Raw genomic sequence first — 15000 nt, 5'->3', positions numbered from 1 at the left:
TTTAGTATTTGTAGCGTAAAGTGAATTAAGTTACAGATACTACTGTATTCAAACAATGGAATCTGACTTTTTAAAACAGATTTGGTCATGTATATATATAGTGGGTTTGGTGAGTAAGGCTTGTAATTAAAAATGACTTGGGAGTAGAAAGAAATAAAGTAACATCTTGAATGTATTGGGTAGATAATGTCAAAGAGTGACTCCTATAAGTAGAAAGAGAAAAATTTTTCGCTGTAAGGTGAAGGTGAGTGATCCATTGCGTAAAGAAAATTGATCGATGTAAAAAAACGACATTCATCAAAAGTTATTGGATGATGGCATTAGAGTCTTTCGGGAAATTACAGTAGACGTTTTTGATTAGAAGAACTTGGGTTTTCTAAAAGATGAAAATTGCTCTCGAAATCAAATTATGTGATCTCTTAAACATCAACAGTAAATTACTTAGCTATTGGTAATTATTTAGTTTTGGAGTATGAACCTTCTGTCAATATGAAGGGTTTAATGCTGATAGGTTTTATTCTATATTTGATATAAAGAGAAATTTGTGTTTGTTGTTTTACTTTGGAACCCCGCCCTGCGACGGGAAAGGCAGCAAAAAAAGATTATAATATTATCATTATCTCTGTCCCAAATAGATAACAAATACTGAAACGCTTTATGAGCGCCTGAAGGACCAGATAGGGAAGATCCATAAGATACCTCGGAACAACGTCGACATTTTCAGCATGCTCGATGTCGAGGATGGTGTGCAAATACGATACAACTGCCACAGTTCACCCTATTACACTGCCGCGAAGTTGGATGGACTCATGATGAAAAATCGATTGCAGGTAGGAAGAAATCCAACCCAGAAAAGTTTTTGCCTGATAGTGTTATGCTAAATGTTATTACCAACAGTTCCTTCATATGAAATATTGACTCAAACATATACTATAATACAATACATATCAAGTGTATTGCCTCTTGTTTCAGGTTTCCAAAGCATTGGGTGTAGATGTTACCATGGTAGATATAAATTCCTGCTTGTATGAATCCAAGTCTCCTTGTGGAGGGAAAAGCTGTCAACACACCATGCGACCAAACCTCACATCTCCTCTAGTGGTTGCAAGCAGCACAGCCACCATGGTTGGCGTCGACATCACTGACGAATACACCTGTGACTGTGGGGAACTCGAGCCCCTCCCCTCAGTCTGCTTCAGTGGCTTTTGTTACAATGGAGGGACTTGCGTTGTTATCAACAACACTCTCAGGTGCCAGTGTATAGACAATCATAATTACGGACCCCGTTGTGAACTCAAGAACGCAAGGTTTGAGAAAAGCTTCGCTTGGTATGAACCTTTGAAAGTGTGTGACAATTCGACTTTTTCTATTTCTTTCAAATCAAATAATCCAAACGGCATTCTTCTATACATGGGGCCAATAGTAGAATCTCCTTGGGAGGACTATCCTAAAGACTTCATTTATGTGTTTCTAAGAAACTGGGTCTTGGTGACTTACATTGATCTCGGATCAGGGACAGAAAAGATCTCGATCCCAATTGAAAATAACAACAATCGTATCTTTGAGTTCACTGTCGTATGGAATGAGAAGGAAATGTTCTTTGAAGTAACCGACTGTGGGTTCAACGCGTCCATGGGTAGTGGTAATCCTTGTAAGGTTACTATCCCCTATCCTCACATATCCATCTACCCCAACTTCCTTCTCAACGTCCAGGGACCTCTTCAGATTGGGGGTGTGTCTGCCATGCCCAGCTTTGCCTCATTATCTGCGTCTTATCGGTGGAACTTGATACCCCCTAAAGTCGAATCCTTCTCGGGGTGTATCATGGATATGCGTCAAAATCAATTCCTTTATGACTTCAATGCCACAGATTATGCCTTCATGCCAATACAGCCTTGTGATGCTCCGCGTACTTCGAGGGTCGTCCTGGGTCAGCAGTCAATCATCATTATCCTTGCAAGTCTTCTTTGCCTCTTAAGTAAGTTATCTCTTGCACATGTTTATACACATACACACTACACATATATGTGTTTATATTATCATGTATATATATATATATATATATATATATATATATATATATATATATATATATATATGTATGTATGTATGTATGTATGTATGTATATATATATATATATATATATATATATATATATATATATATATATTTGCCTTTTGATTTATATAACAAATATTTGGTCGCATATTACAGCATTGAAAAGAGGAGCACATTAAAATTAACCTTAAAAAAATGTCTTTCAGTGTTTTGTAGGGTAGTCATGGACGTTGCATCATTTAATATTAATTTTAGTAGTATACAGCTTTGATATTTTTGTTATGAATCTTAGGATTTACGAAAATATCCAGAATATTGGGACATAATTTTCTTGTTACAATTCACAGAAACACTATTGTAGTAAATTGCTCATAGCTCATGTTCACATATGAACGGAGGATCCATGATCAAAGCAAAACAAAAACATGTGATAGAGTGATGGGTACGAAAAATAATTTTCTGATAATTTTTTTTTTATTTCTTCATAGTTTTGGTGTTACTGATTCTATGCTTAGCCCGGCGAGGAAGGAAGACAGTCTCCTACCCCGACCTGGATCGAGAGCTGGTGAAGGAGACGATGGGAGGCACAGACCTGGAGGCCTTCGGCGAGAAGGACGTCACTCATTTCGACCTTAAGTTTCTCCAGGTCACTCCAGATGGATATGTCGTGAAAGGTCAGTTTCAGGAGGAAGTTAAAAGTAAATATGAACAAGAGTATGGTTAATGGGAGAAATAAAAACCAAAAACTTGAAGCAATAAAAGTTGATATGAATTGTAGAAAAATTGGTATTTATTTGCAAAAGAGAAACTGCAGAATATAGGAAAAATGTATGAACGGTCTTTTTGTATAAGATAAACCAGATTATGTAGATAATTAGACTCTTGAAACTTGAAGGAAAAATTTTATTGTAGATAGATGGTGGAAAAATTAAACCAATTGATTCCTATCGGTATTTCTGAGTAAATATAATGAATTGTGGTTGATTAAGAGATGATGTAAGCGATTTAATTCAAGAAACAGGAAAGTTCACAGAAAGTATAGAAAAGAAGTAGTGTTTATGGAGGCCAAGAGTAGAATGTATGAAAGGATTGTTGGATCATATATTCTTCATGGAAGTAAGATTTGGAATCTTAATGCAAATTATAGAAATGTAGTTGGCGCAATTTAAGATTAACCATCTGTCTAGTTTATTCGTTGAATGAAGAGTTGGCTACTTAGGGTAACTAATGTGGAGATACCCATAATTTGGGGGAAAATCAACATTTTACATATATATATATATATATATATATATATATATATATATATATATATATATATATATATATATATATATATATATATATATATATATAGATAGATATATATATATATATATATATATATATATATATATATATATATAGATAGATAGATAGATAGATAGATAGATAGATATACAGAGAGAGAGAGAGAGAGAGAGAGAGAGAGAGAGAGAGAGAGAGAGAGAGAGAGAGAGAGAGAGAGAGAGATTTTATTTTTGTTGCATTGTTCTTATTTTCTTATTCCTTTTCATCTTATAATGAAGAGTAACTAATTGGATCCTAATATGCTGATCCCCAGTAATTAAGTAGGATAATGGTGAATGCAGTAAGCAATATTCCACAAGCTAGGATAATATCCATAAATAAGGCAGCAAAACACTCAAAAGTAATTAATTGCAGCCGCCCATAAATTGGATAAACCATTCCGGATTACTATCATTATGCCTTAATTTATGCTAAGTAGCATATCTACATAGGAGTCATTACAAAAATGAAGAGTAATTAGTCGAGAATTCAGCCTTTGTTTCATGTTATTACTCTTTTCTTTTTTTCAAACATGTATGTACGTTTCTTATAATATAGTTTGCTTTTATACACACACACAACACGCACGTATATATATATGTGTGTATATATATATATATATATATATATATATATATATATATATATATATATATATATATATATATATATATATACATATATACATATATATATATATATATATATATATATATATAAACATATACATATATACATATATATATATATATATATATATATATATATATATATATATATATATATATATATATATATATATATATATACATATATATATATATATATATATATATATATATATATATACATATATATATATATATATATATATATATATATATATATATATATATATATATATATATATATATATGGGACAGCTCGTACGTGTGTGTAAGTGCGTGTGTATATGTAAGTGTTTGTGTTTGAGAGAGAGCGTGAGAGAGAAACGGAGAAAATTTGTGACTAACATTGAACGTTTCCCCTAAGAATTGGTACCTGAAGATAAAAACTAATAAACAGTCATAGCCACATTCATCCTTTAAATCCTGGATCCATTAATTGTTCATTTGCCTCTTTTTTTATACATTCACCCTCGCCCTTCGACTTTGATTACTGGCTATTATTTTTCCGTCTCGCTTTGTCCTTGACTTGCCTATCCATCCTCTCTGAATGCCTTCACTTGTTCTTTTCTTTTATCATGAATCTGTACCTTACATAATCCTCTGTTTCCTTTAATAAACTTTTTATATTTTCATCCACTTACTATTTTTATTTGTTATCCCTATTCTCATATACTCAAAAATACTGCCCTCTGTCCCAAAGACTCTCATCATACCTTTTATACATTTTTCATCTACCCATCCTCCTCTGCTTTTATAACCTTAACCCACAGTTCATTGCTTTTTTATTTTCTTATATGCTCTCGACACCGCTAGCTTATCCAGCTCAATATTTTTAAATATATTTACATTTGCATGTTCACACTTCCCCCTCGAAATTATTTCATCATAACTTATGGTTTAATCAAATATTGATCAGATATACCTTCAGTCACTCCTCTTCTTAACATTACATGAATCAATTCGCTCTTCCAACCACTCTGCACTAAGACATAATTTATCAAAAAATCTTTTCCTCAGTTTATTCTTTCGTAGGTGTACTTTTGCATGTTTTTAGTATGAACCATATAGCTCATTTCTAATAATCAAACATCTTTCCAAATAGATTTCGTGAACACAATTTTCATTCCCATACCCATCAGCTGTTCCATCTATGGCTCTCATTCCTACCTTTATATTCGAACCTCATCGCACAACCACTCTTGTATGTTCTCCCCAATCTCAGTCAGGCACCGGTTAATGCCCAATCAAAAAGACACTTTGTCATTCTCATTCTTTCCCAAACTTGGCCCATATGCGGTGCTTATTACAAGTCTTACCTCTGCCACACCCATTCTTATTCAAACAAGCCTAGAGCCAAATCATTTGTACACTTTCACCCAATTAAAGAATCTTTACTGACACTGCAAACGCTTCACTCATCTTGGCTCTACTCATTGCCCTTCCCATCCCAAGTTTTTTTTTTTTATACATCAACTTCATCATCATGATCGGCCGTTGCCATTCCACTGCAGGACAAAGGCTTCAGACATTCCCTTCCCCATGTGTCTGTTTATGGTCAGTCTATACCTGCACATCAATCAATCGTTTTCTCTTCCTTCCCCTGCTTCGTTTGCAGTCTCTAGGTACCCATCAAGTTATTCTGCTTGTCCATCTCTTATCTGTCATTGTCATTACATGACCTGCCCATGTCCATTTCTACTTCTTAACATATTAGAATACGCTCTTCCTTAGTTTACTCTCGTATCTGTGTTGCTCTTTTTCTGATCTTTTAGTTTTATTCACATCGTTATTCTTTCCGATACTCATTGAGTTGTAACTAAGCTTATGTTCTAAGGCTTTAGAAAGGCTCCAAGTTTCTGATGTATAACTTAATCGTTTTCTTTTAGGAGAAAGTGGCATTTTAATTTCATAGTCCCATTTTGTTTACCAAAAGCTCTCCATCCCATTTTTATTTTTAATTTCGGTCTCGTGCCATGGGAAAACACTTACTGTTTGCACTAAAGTACATATATTTAGTAAGTCTCTAGAAGTTCGTCCATAACTCTCATTTTTGTTGTCTGCTCTTTTATTGAACATTGTCTTAATCTTACTCATATTCACTTTCAGTCCTACATTTCTGTTTTGTCTATTCAGATCTTCTGTCATCTTTAGTAATTTCTTCCATGATTCACTTAACAGATTTATGTCATCTGCAAATCTCAAGTTTTTAATGTATTCACCTTTAGTACTATTTCTTATATTTTCCCAATCTAAATTTTTTAAATTTTTTTAGGCATGCTATGAACAATTTAGGAGAGATAGGGTTTCCCTGTCTAACTCTTTTCTCAGTCGGAATTTTCTCACTATCTCCATGTAGTAGGATAGCTATACATCCCGCATAGATATCTTCAAGTGTTCTAACACGAAATTCATCTATTTCTTGTCTTTGAACGGCTTTGCTTACTGCTGAAATTTTGACAGAATCAAAAGTTTTCTCAAAGTCTATAAAGGCCATACACAGTGGTTTGTCATACTCTTGATTTTTCCATTAGCTAGTTAATTACATGGATATGGCCAGTTTATGAATACCCACTTCTAAAGCATGCCTGCTTTCTAAGGATTAAAACATACAACTTTTTGTCATTCTATATTAAAACCACCAAGATCTAGCATAATTTTCTTCTTATTATATACATTATATATATTTATAGCTATATAATACCGTAACAGCAACAGTGACCTTAATCTTTGGATGTCATCCCATTTTTTTTTTTTTTACTCTTTCCTTAAATCTAATTCGACATAAAGTAGAGAAGCGCTTCCTTAATGAGGTTAACGTAACGCGCCATGCTTATTTATAGTATGATGTGGGACGACAGCCTCACACTAAAAAAAATATTGTTTAGTTCAAGAAAAGCGATATCTTATCCGGATTCAAATATTTCAGTAGTTAGCGGGGTTTGAGGAAATAGAGATTAATAGGTCACTGTGGCTTTGAAGAAAATGCGTTTATCTAGTAAATATAGCCAGTAATGTGTGGAAATTATATACAAATTTTCTTTCCCCTTCATCAGATGAAGATTCCAATCTGCCTGATGTGACTCAGGATGCCCGCCAGTGTCTCGCGGCACCGTTAGCCAAAATGCCGGAAGGTCTCAGCATTGGCGATTTTATCGATAGCAATATAAAAAAGGTCAGTGTTAGAAGTAGAGGAGTAGCATTGAGGGGCAATTGGGTAGTTTAGGAAATTGTTGGATTAAGGAACTGGATCCAGGTATATATGGATTTGATGCATAGAATATGTTCTTTAAGTGCTGTGTCGAAGAAAACGAAATTTCTTGTTTTATCTTAGAACCCGATAGCAATATTATTATTATTGTTATTATTATCAATAGCTAACCTAAAACCAACAGGGGAAATAGCCCAGTGAGGAAAGGGAATAAGGAAAAATAGAATAGTGTGCCTGAGTGTAATATCGGCAAGATAACCCCCCCCCCCCCCCGAAAACAATGGAAGACCATGGTACAGAGGCTATGGTACTACACAAGACCTTAGAGCAATGGTTTAATTTTGGAGTGTCCTTCTAGAACAGTGGTTCTTAACCTGGGGTACCTGTACCCCCAAGGGGTACGAAACCTTAAGCATGGGGGTACGAGACATGATAGCCAGTGCAATGGTAGCTACTGTATATTTACCATGAGAAAGCAAAACATGTATTTTCCAAATATTTCTCTTACTATAATTGTCTAAATTATTTTTTTTAAAGTTAGCGCTGTAAACAATTTTCTTATTTTTTCTATGGTTTCATACACGTTTTCTTGATGTCTCGTACAGTTCGTGTTCGCGTTGTTCCTGACTGAAACATGCTGCATGTGCACTGTGCTGTGTGTAGTTGAGTTTTCTTGATGTCTCGTATGGGTTCGTGTTCGCATTGTTCCTGACTCTGAAACATGCTGCATGTGCACTGTGCTGTGTGTAGTTGAGTCAATGTGAACAGTGTGAATTGGGTCTGCATTTTGTTTGTGTTCGAGTTGTTGATAGTATTGAGGTGAATTACTGGTGAGTGTGTTCTTTTTTATTTGTGAAATGTAATTTTTGGATTATCATTTTATTTGTCACAATATGTTTTTTAGTGTGGTATAACTCTAATATTGTCAAGAATAGATGTATAATTGATAAAAGATATATAATTTTGAAGGTACTGTTATGTGCATGAGGAGGAATATAGTGGACTTGGGGATGGCTCGACCAGGGTGAGCGGTCGGGGATGAGTTGGTCAAAAAATGGTCTGACTTGGTCAAAAACTGGTATGTGTTGGTCAAAGCATGGCTTGAGTTGGTCAAAATATGGCTTGACCTGGTAAAAAAAATTCCTTTGCTAAATAAATGACCTGGATTGGTCAAACAATGGCCTGAGTTGATCAAAACAATCCCTTGAGTTGGTAAAAAAAATGTCCTGAGAAGGTCACACTGTCCTGAGTTGGTAAAAAATGGTCTCAGTTGGTAAAAAAAATGGCCTTACCCTCTCAATATAACCTACACTTCGAGCCATCCTTGGGTGAACTGTGTATTGTGTTGGTGGTGATACGTTATTTTATATCGATTGTAACATGTAACGGTTATAACATCCAGGCCTGCATCTTTCCAGGTAGTATAGGTGTGATCAAGATCTAGTAACTATGTCTAAGAAACGCAAGTGGAACGACGATTACATTCGTTATGGTTTTACCTGTATGACTGAGGCAGATGGAACTCAACGACCACAGTGCATCCTCTGCAGCACAGTCTTTGCAAATGCAAATCTCAAACCATCAAGACTCAATGAACACTTCAACAATCGGCATGGAGGCACAGATGCTGGACATGACTTAAAGAGCTTGAAGATCAAGCGGGAACGATTTGATCGTAGTGGTACCCTGTCAAAGCTAGGTTTTGTGCCAGTTGAGAAACCTCTGTTGCAAGCATCTTATGAAGTTGCCCTTTTGTGTGCAAAGAAGAAAAAAGCTCACACTATCGCAGAGGAGCTTGTTAAACCTTGTGCATTAGAAATGGCAAAAATAGTGTTAGGGACAGAAGCTGAAAAGAAGCTTAAACAGATACCTCTGTCAAATGACATTATTCATTCAACGATTCATGATATGAGTCAAGATGTCTTGCAGCAGGTGATAACAGACCTGAAAGCTAGTCCTGTCAGAGTGAGTATTCAGCTGGACGAGTCAACTGACGTTAGTTTTTGCAGCCAGTTGATGGCATTTGTTCGGTATGTGAAGGAGAAAGAAGTTGTGGAAGAATTCTTATTTTGTAAACCTCTGAAAACTACCGCAAAAGCAACTGATGTGTTCAGTCTTGTGAAAGAGTTCTTCATGGAACATGAAATGACTCTCAACATATGTGGTTCAATTTGCACTGATGGAGCCCCTGTCATGCTTGGAAATGAATCAGGCTTTGCTACCTTAGTGAAAAAAGAGGTTCCCCATGTAACTGTCACTCACTGTGTGTTGCATCGTCATGCACTTGCTACAAAGACGCTGTCAGAAAAATTGAAGACTGTCTTATCAGTTGTTGTGCGTGCTGTAAATTTCATCAGAGGACGGGCAGTGAATCCCCGTCTTTTTGCATCTTTTTGTGAAGAAATTGGATCTGAGCACAGTGTTCTTCTTTACCACACAGAAGTAAGGTGGCTTTCCCGTGACAGGGTACTTACACGTGTATTTGAACTTCATGAAGAAATTATGCAATTTCTTAGAAATCAAGGCAGTGAAGTTGCTGACCATTTTGAAAACAGGGAGATCATTTTGTTCTGGCATATCAGGCAGATGTATTCATGCACCTCAATGAACTGAATGTCTCTATGCAAGGAACAGCGATTAATATGATAACTGCCAGAGAAAAGTTATCTACCCTCACCAAGAAATTTCCAATGTGGATAAAGCGCATTGAAAGTGGACATTTTACAAACTTCCCTTCTCTTGATGAGGCTGCTAGTGCTGAAGAAGAGCTGCCCATCCTGAGTGAAGTAAAAGAACATTTGCAAGAACTAATTCAGTCCTTTCAAGGGTATTTTCACCTTGAAGAAGGTTCTGTGGCACAAAGATGGATACGGGATCCATTTCTTTTCAACCTTGATTCCATGGATGATAATGATATCATGAAAGATGATCTTGTGGAGTTGCAGACCAATGACAGAATCCGAATGGAGTTGGAAAAAATGCAACTGGATATGTTTTGGTGTGCACAGCTCCAAGCATTCCCACAGTTAGCAAGGAGAGCTTTGGAGATTCTCGTGCCATTTGCAACTACATACTTATGTGAGGCAGGTTTTTCAACGCTCCTACACATCAAAACAAAAGCCAGAAACCGTTTGGATGCAAGTGATGACATGCGTCTGGCACTTTCAAAGAAAGAACCTCGTTTGAACAATATCATTAATGAGAAACAACAACAAAAGAGCCACTAAAAATGTGTTGGTGTGCACTATGTAGTAATACTCATTATTATTCATTGTATCCTACTAATTGACACTTTCCATTTGAAATTAAAAAAGTACCTTTCTCCTATATTTGAAAATCTAATAATTTCTCAGCAAGGTTTGTATCACTAATACTTTGCATATATTTGTATTGTATTTACATTGGGTGGGGGTACGGGAAAATTTTCTGACATATCAAGGGGTACGGGCACTGAAAAAGGTTAAGAACCACTGTTCTAGAAGAACTGCTTACTATAGTTATGGAGACACTTCCACCTTTACCAAGGAAAAATTAGCCACTGAACAATTACACTGCAATAGTTATCCCTTGAGTGAAGAAGAATTTTTCGGTTATCTTAGTGTTGGTAGGTGTATGAGGAAAAAGGAGAATGTGTAAGAATAAGCCAGACTATTCGGCGCATGTGTAGACAAAGGAAAAGGAGAAGTAACCAGAAAGGGATCTAATGTAGTACTATGTGGCCAGTCAAAGAACCCAATGACTCTCTAGCGGTAGTATTCCAACAGGTGGTTGGAGCTTTCGCCAACCTACTACATATATAGTTACTGGCACAATTATCCTTAAAACAGTATTCTATTCATGGCAAACAATATTGTTATAAACTCTCTCTCTCTCTCTCTCTCTCTCTCTCTCTCTCTCTCTCTCTCTCTCTCTCTCTCTATATATATATATATATATATATATATATATATATATATATACACACACATATATATATATAAATATATATATATATATATGTACATGTATATATATATATATATATATATATATATATATATATTATATATATATATATATATATATATATATATATATATATATATAGTGTGTGTGTGTGTGTATGAAATTGCCAAAAGTATTTTAAAACTTTTGGTGAAAGAGATATCCTGAGACAATATTTGAGTTCTTTCATTCTACAATGTATTAAGTATTATCATACTTTCTGGTTTTCAGCTTCTGAATTTCATCTTAATTTTTAGGTACAAAAACTTGCTGTTTATTCAATTCTTCGTCCATGATCTGGATGATAATATCTTGTATCGTTGTTCAGTTAATTATTTGAGAAACATTAGATCTATGTCTTCTTCAATTGCACAAAATATTGGTTTATTGAGAAAGTCTTTTTAAGATTTACGGTGATCAATCTACTCTGAAAAAGTGTTTTCATTCTTTCATTCTACCTTGTTTTGAGTATTGTTCTCCTATCTGGTCTTCAGCAGCTGATTCTCATCTTAATTTGTTGAACAGGAACTTACGGTCTTTTAAATTTCTTATTCCTGATCTAGATATTAATCTTTGGCACCTCGTTCAATTAGTTCATTATGCCTTTTGCTTAAGATATATATAGATATATATACAGCAGTAAGATTATTTATATATATATATATATATATATATATATATATATATATATATATATATGTGTGTGTGTGTGTGTGTGTGTGTGTGTGTGTGTGTGTGTATATTCACGGGGGTACTTTACATTCAGATTTTCCTGGACAGTTCCATCCTGTTCATAATACTAGGCGTGCAGTTAATTCTAATAGTCAGGCCTTCTCCATCATGAGGCTTAATACTAGACAGTATTCTAGAAGTTTTATTCTAGCTGTGACCAAGTTGTGGAATGATCTTCCTAATCGGGTAGTTGAATCAGTAGTTTTTATGTTAAATAGGCTGACATAAGTCTTTTCATAGTTATATTTGAATTATCAGTTTTAATGTTGTTCATGTTTTTTTTTTTTTTAGATATTTTATTTTAATTTTTCATTACTTCTTATATCTTTTACTTATTTCCTTGTTTCCTTTCCTGACTGGGTTTTTTTTCCCTGTTGGAGGCCTTGGTCTTATATCATTTTGCTTTTCCAACTAGGGTAGTAGCTTGGCTAGTAAAACTAATAATAATAATAATAATAATAATAATAATAATAATAATAATAATAATAATAATAATAATAATAATAATAAGGATCAGAATAAGAATAAGTATAAGAATAATAATAATCTATTCTTAGAAACTGGCCCTGAAGATCGAAGAAATTCTGGCTATTCGAAAATTCTAGGTAAAAAGTTTTATTTTTAAAAGTAAACGGTCCAAAGATCATGCATAATTACGAGGAGATAAAAATCAATAAGATTTATAGAGGATAACGTTACCTGCTATAACAGAAATGCTGTGTGTTGCTTGATTTGAGTAATAGAACTTAAGACTAAAATACGATTGAATATCTGGGTTTAGATAGAACGTATGTAGATTTTAATTAAAGTCGTGCAAGAAGTTCAGATGTAAAGAGAAAAAAGTTGTTTCTTGTGTATATGAACCCAGTGAAGTTTTGATACAACTGATAGAGAGGGCAGTATAGATGGTGTTGAAAGTTTATGTTGAAAGATGTTCAAAGTCATTATTAGAATCTGTAGTCACAAGATGTTATTGGTTAGGTGTAAAAGTAGGTCCATGGTTGTGAAAACTTTCTGTATGGAGTGATATGAGAGGTTATAAATGACAATCGAGATATGTACGAAGCTGTTGGATGAGAAACTGAGTATTAGATGGTTTGTAGAATGGTTAATACATGCAAAACAAACTGCAGGGATCTAGAGGAGGGAAGAGAAGCTGAAGGTACTTGTATAAGAGTCTGAAAGGTTTTTTAAGAGGAGAAAGTTGAAGGTAATGTTTTCAGGAGTTTTATTCTAAGGATACATTGAAATAAATAAAATAGAGCAATGAGTGTTGAGATAATTGTTAAAAGAATGTAAGTAATGTAGCTGATGTATTTGAGTATTTTTGTGGAGTATATAGAAAGTAATGGAAGGTCGAGAGAAGAGTGGAGTTACCTTAATGGTGAAACGAGAAATATAGGAGATTTCAAAGAAACTTGAATTGTCTCTGGAAGCCAAGAGGGTTATGAAAGAATTGATTATTAAGTAAACTATCCGTCATTGGAGTTAAGTATACATTTTATTCAAGAATAGATAAAGAACACGTAGAAATTATTTCTTTTTCACTTCAAGACATACGTTGCGGAGATACATAGAAATGGAAAATAGGTCATATATATGAAATGGTGGAACGTAATCTTTCACATTATTTTGGTCGTCTGCAAAGGAAGGTTGGCAATAGGCCACTTAAGAGTTAATGATTCAGAATTGCTATAAGATATAAGGAGAGGAATACCAATAGATGGTTCGATAGATTGCATTGAAACATATTGTTAAGAAAGGGCTTTACTATTAATGAAGCCTGGGAATGAATAATGTAGTGTGTTTAGTAGAGTTTCATGTGATGCTAAATTTTACAGCACAAGAGATCATCAACGATTCAGAAGTTAACTGATGCACTTGGCATTGAAGTTTTGTCTTTTCTATCTCTAAGGCAGCTTTATTTATATATATATGTATATATATATATATATATATATATATATATATATATATATATATATATATATATATATATATATATGTATATATGTATATATATATATAAATATGTATAGATATATATATATATATATATATATATATATATATATATATATATATATATAAATATATATATAGATATATATATATATATATATATATATATATATATATATATAAATATATATATATATATATATATATGGACATATATATATATATATATATATATATATATATATATATATATATATATATATATATATATATATATACCCTTTCTGAGTGGGGATACCTTGACATGGTGAAAAGGTATGAGTACCACCATGATCAGCAAAGCTGTCCTAGTCATGGCCACCCTAACTAGGTTGGTTGCTGTGAGTGATCATATGAAAATCTCCCACCATCACCAATCCGCACTGGCCAGCGTGGTGATGAAAACTGGGAAAAGCCCAGACAAGAATTGAAATCTGTGAGGGCTTTTATTCTAAATTGGGCTAGAAACGGCTGCATTTGTTGTATATATATATATATATATATATATATATATATATATATATATATGCATATATATGTATATACATATATACATATGTATATACATATATATATAAATATATATATATATATATATATATATATATATATATATATATGCATATATATGTATATACATATATACATATGTATATACATATATATATATATATATATATATATATATATATATATATATATATATATATATATATATGCGTGTGTGTGTGATGTTGGAGTTTTAACAAGTCTCTTATTAAATAAGTTGTTAGCTCATGCCCTTTTCTACCCAGCTCGGGGCACACCTTATTTGATTGAGCACCAGGTACATTATCAACGTTTTATAGGATGTGGTGTCCTATGTGGTAACGTCCCTGACTGGTGATCGCCAGACTAGGGTTCGAGTCCCGCTCAAACTCGTTAGCTCCTTTGATCGCTGCAACCTCGCCATCCATGTGAGCTAAGGATGAGGGGTTTTAGGGGAGCCTATAGGTCTATCTATTAAGTTATCACCAGCC

General features: G+C 33.8%; 1 protein-coding gene across 1 annotated transcript in view; it reads left to right on the top strand.

The window, feature by feature from the left end:
* LOC137643233 (DE-cadherin-like) overlaps positions 1 to 15000 on the top strand; it is a 218012-nt gene that overhangs the window by 163141 nt on the left and 39871 nt on the right. Inside the window, exons 24-27 of the mRNA XM_068376075.1 lie at positions 636 to 830; positions 973 to 1978; positions 2548 to 2733; positions 7110 to 7228. Of these exons, the coding sequence (XP_068232176.1) occupies positions 636 to 830; positions 973 to 1978; positions 2548 to 2733; positions 7110 to 7228 (1506 nt within the window). The remainder of the gene's footprint in view (positions 1 to 635; positions 831 to 972; positions 1979 to 2547; positions 2734 to 7109; positions 7229 to 15000) is intronic.

This window comes from Palaemon carinicauda, chromosome 6, assembly GCF_036898095.1.
Source record: "Palaemon carinicauda isolate YSFRI2023 chromosome 6, ASM3689809v2, whole genome shotgun sequence".
Taxonomy (NCBI): Eukaryota; Metazoa; Arthropoda; class Malacostraca; order Decapoda; family Palaemonidae; genus Palaemon; species Palaemon carinicauda.
Note: the sequence above shows the minus strand (reverse complement) of the source record. Positions and strands in the feature narration are given on the sequence as shown.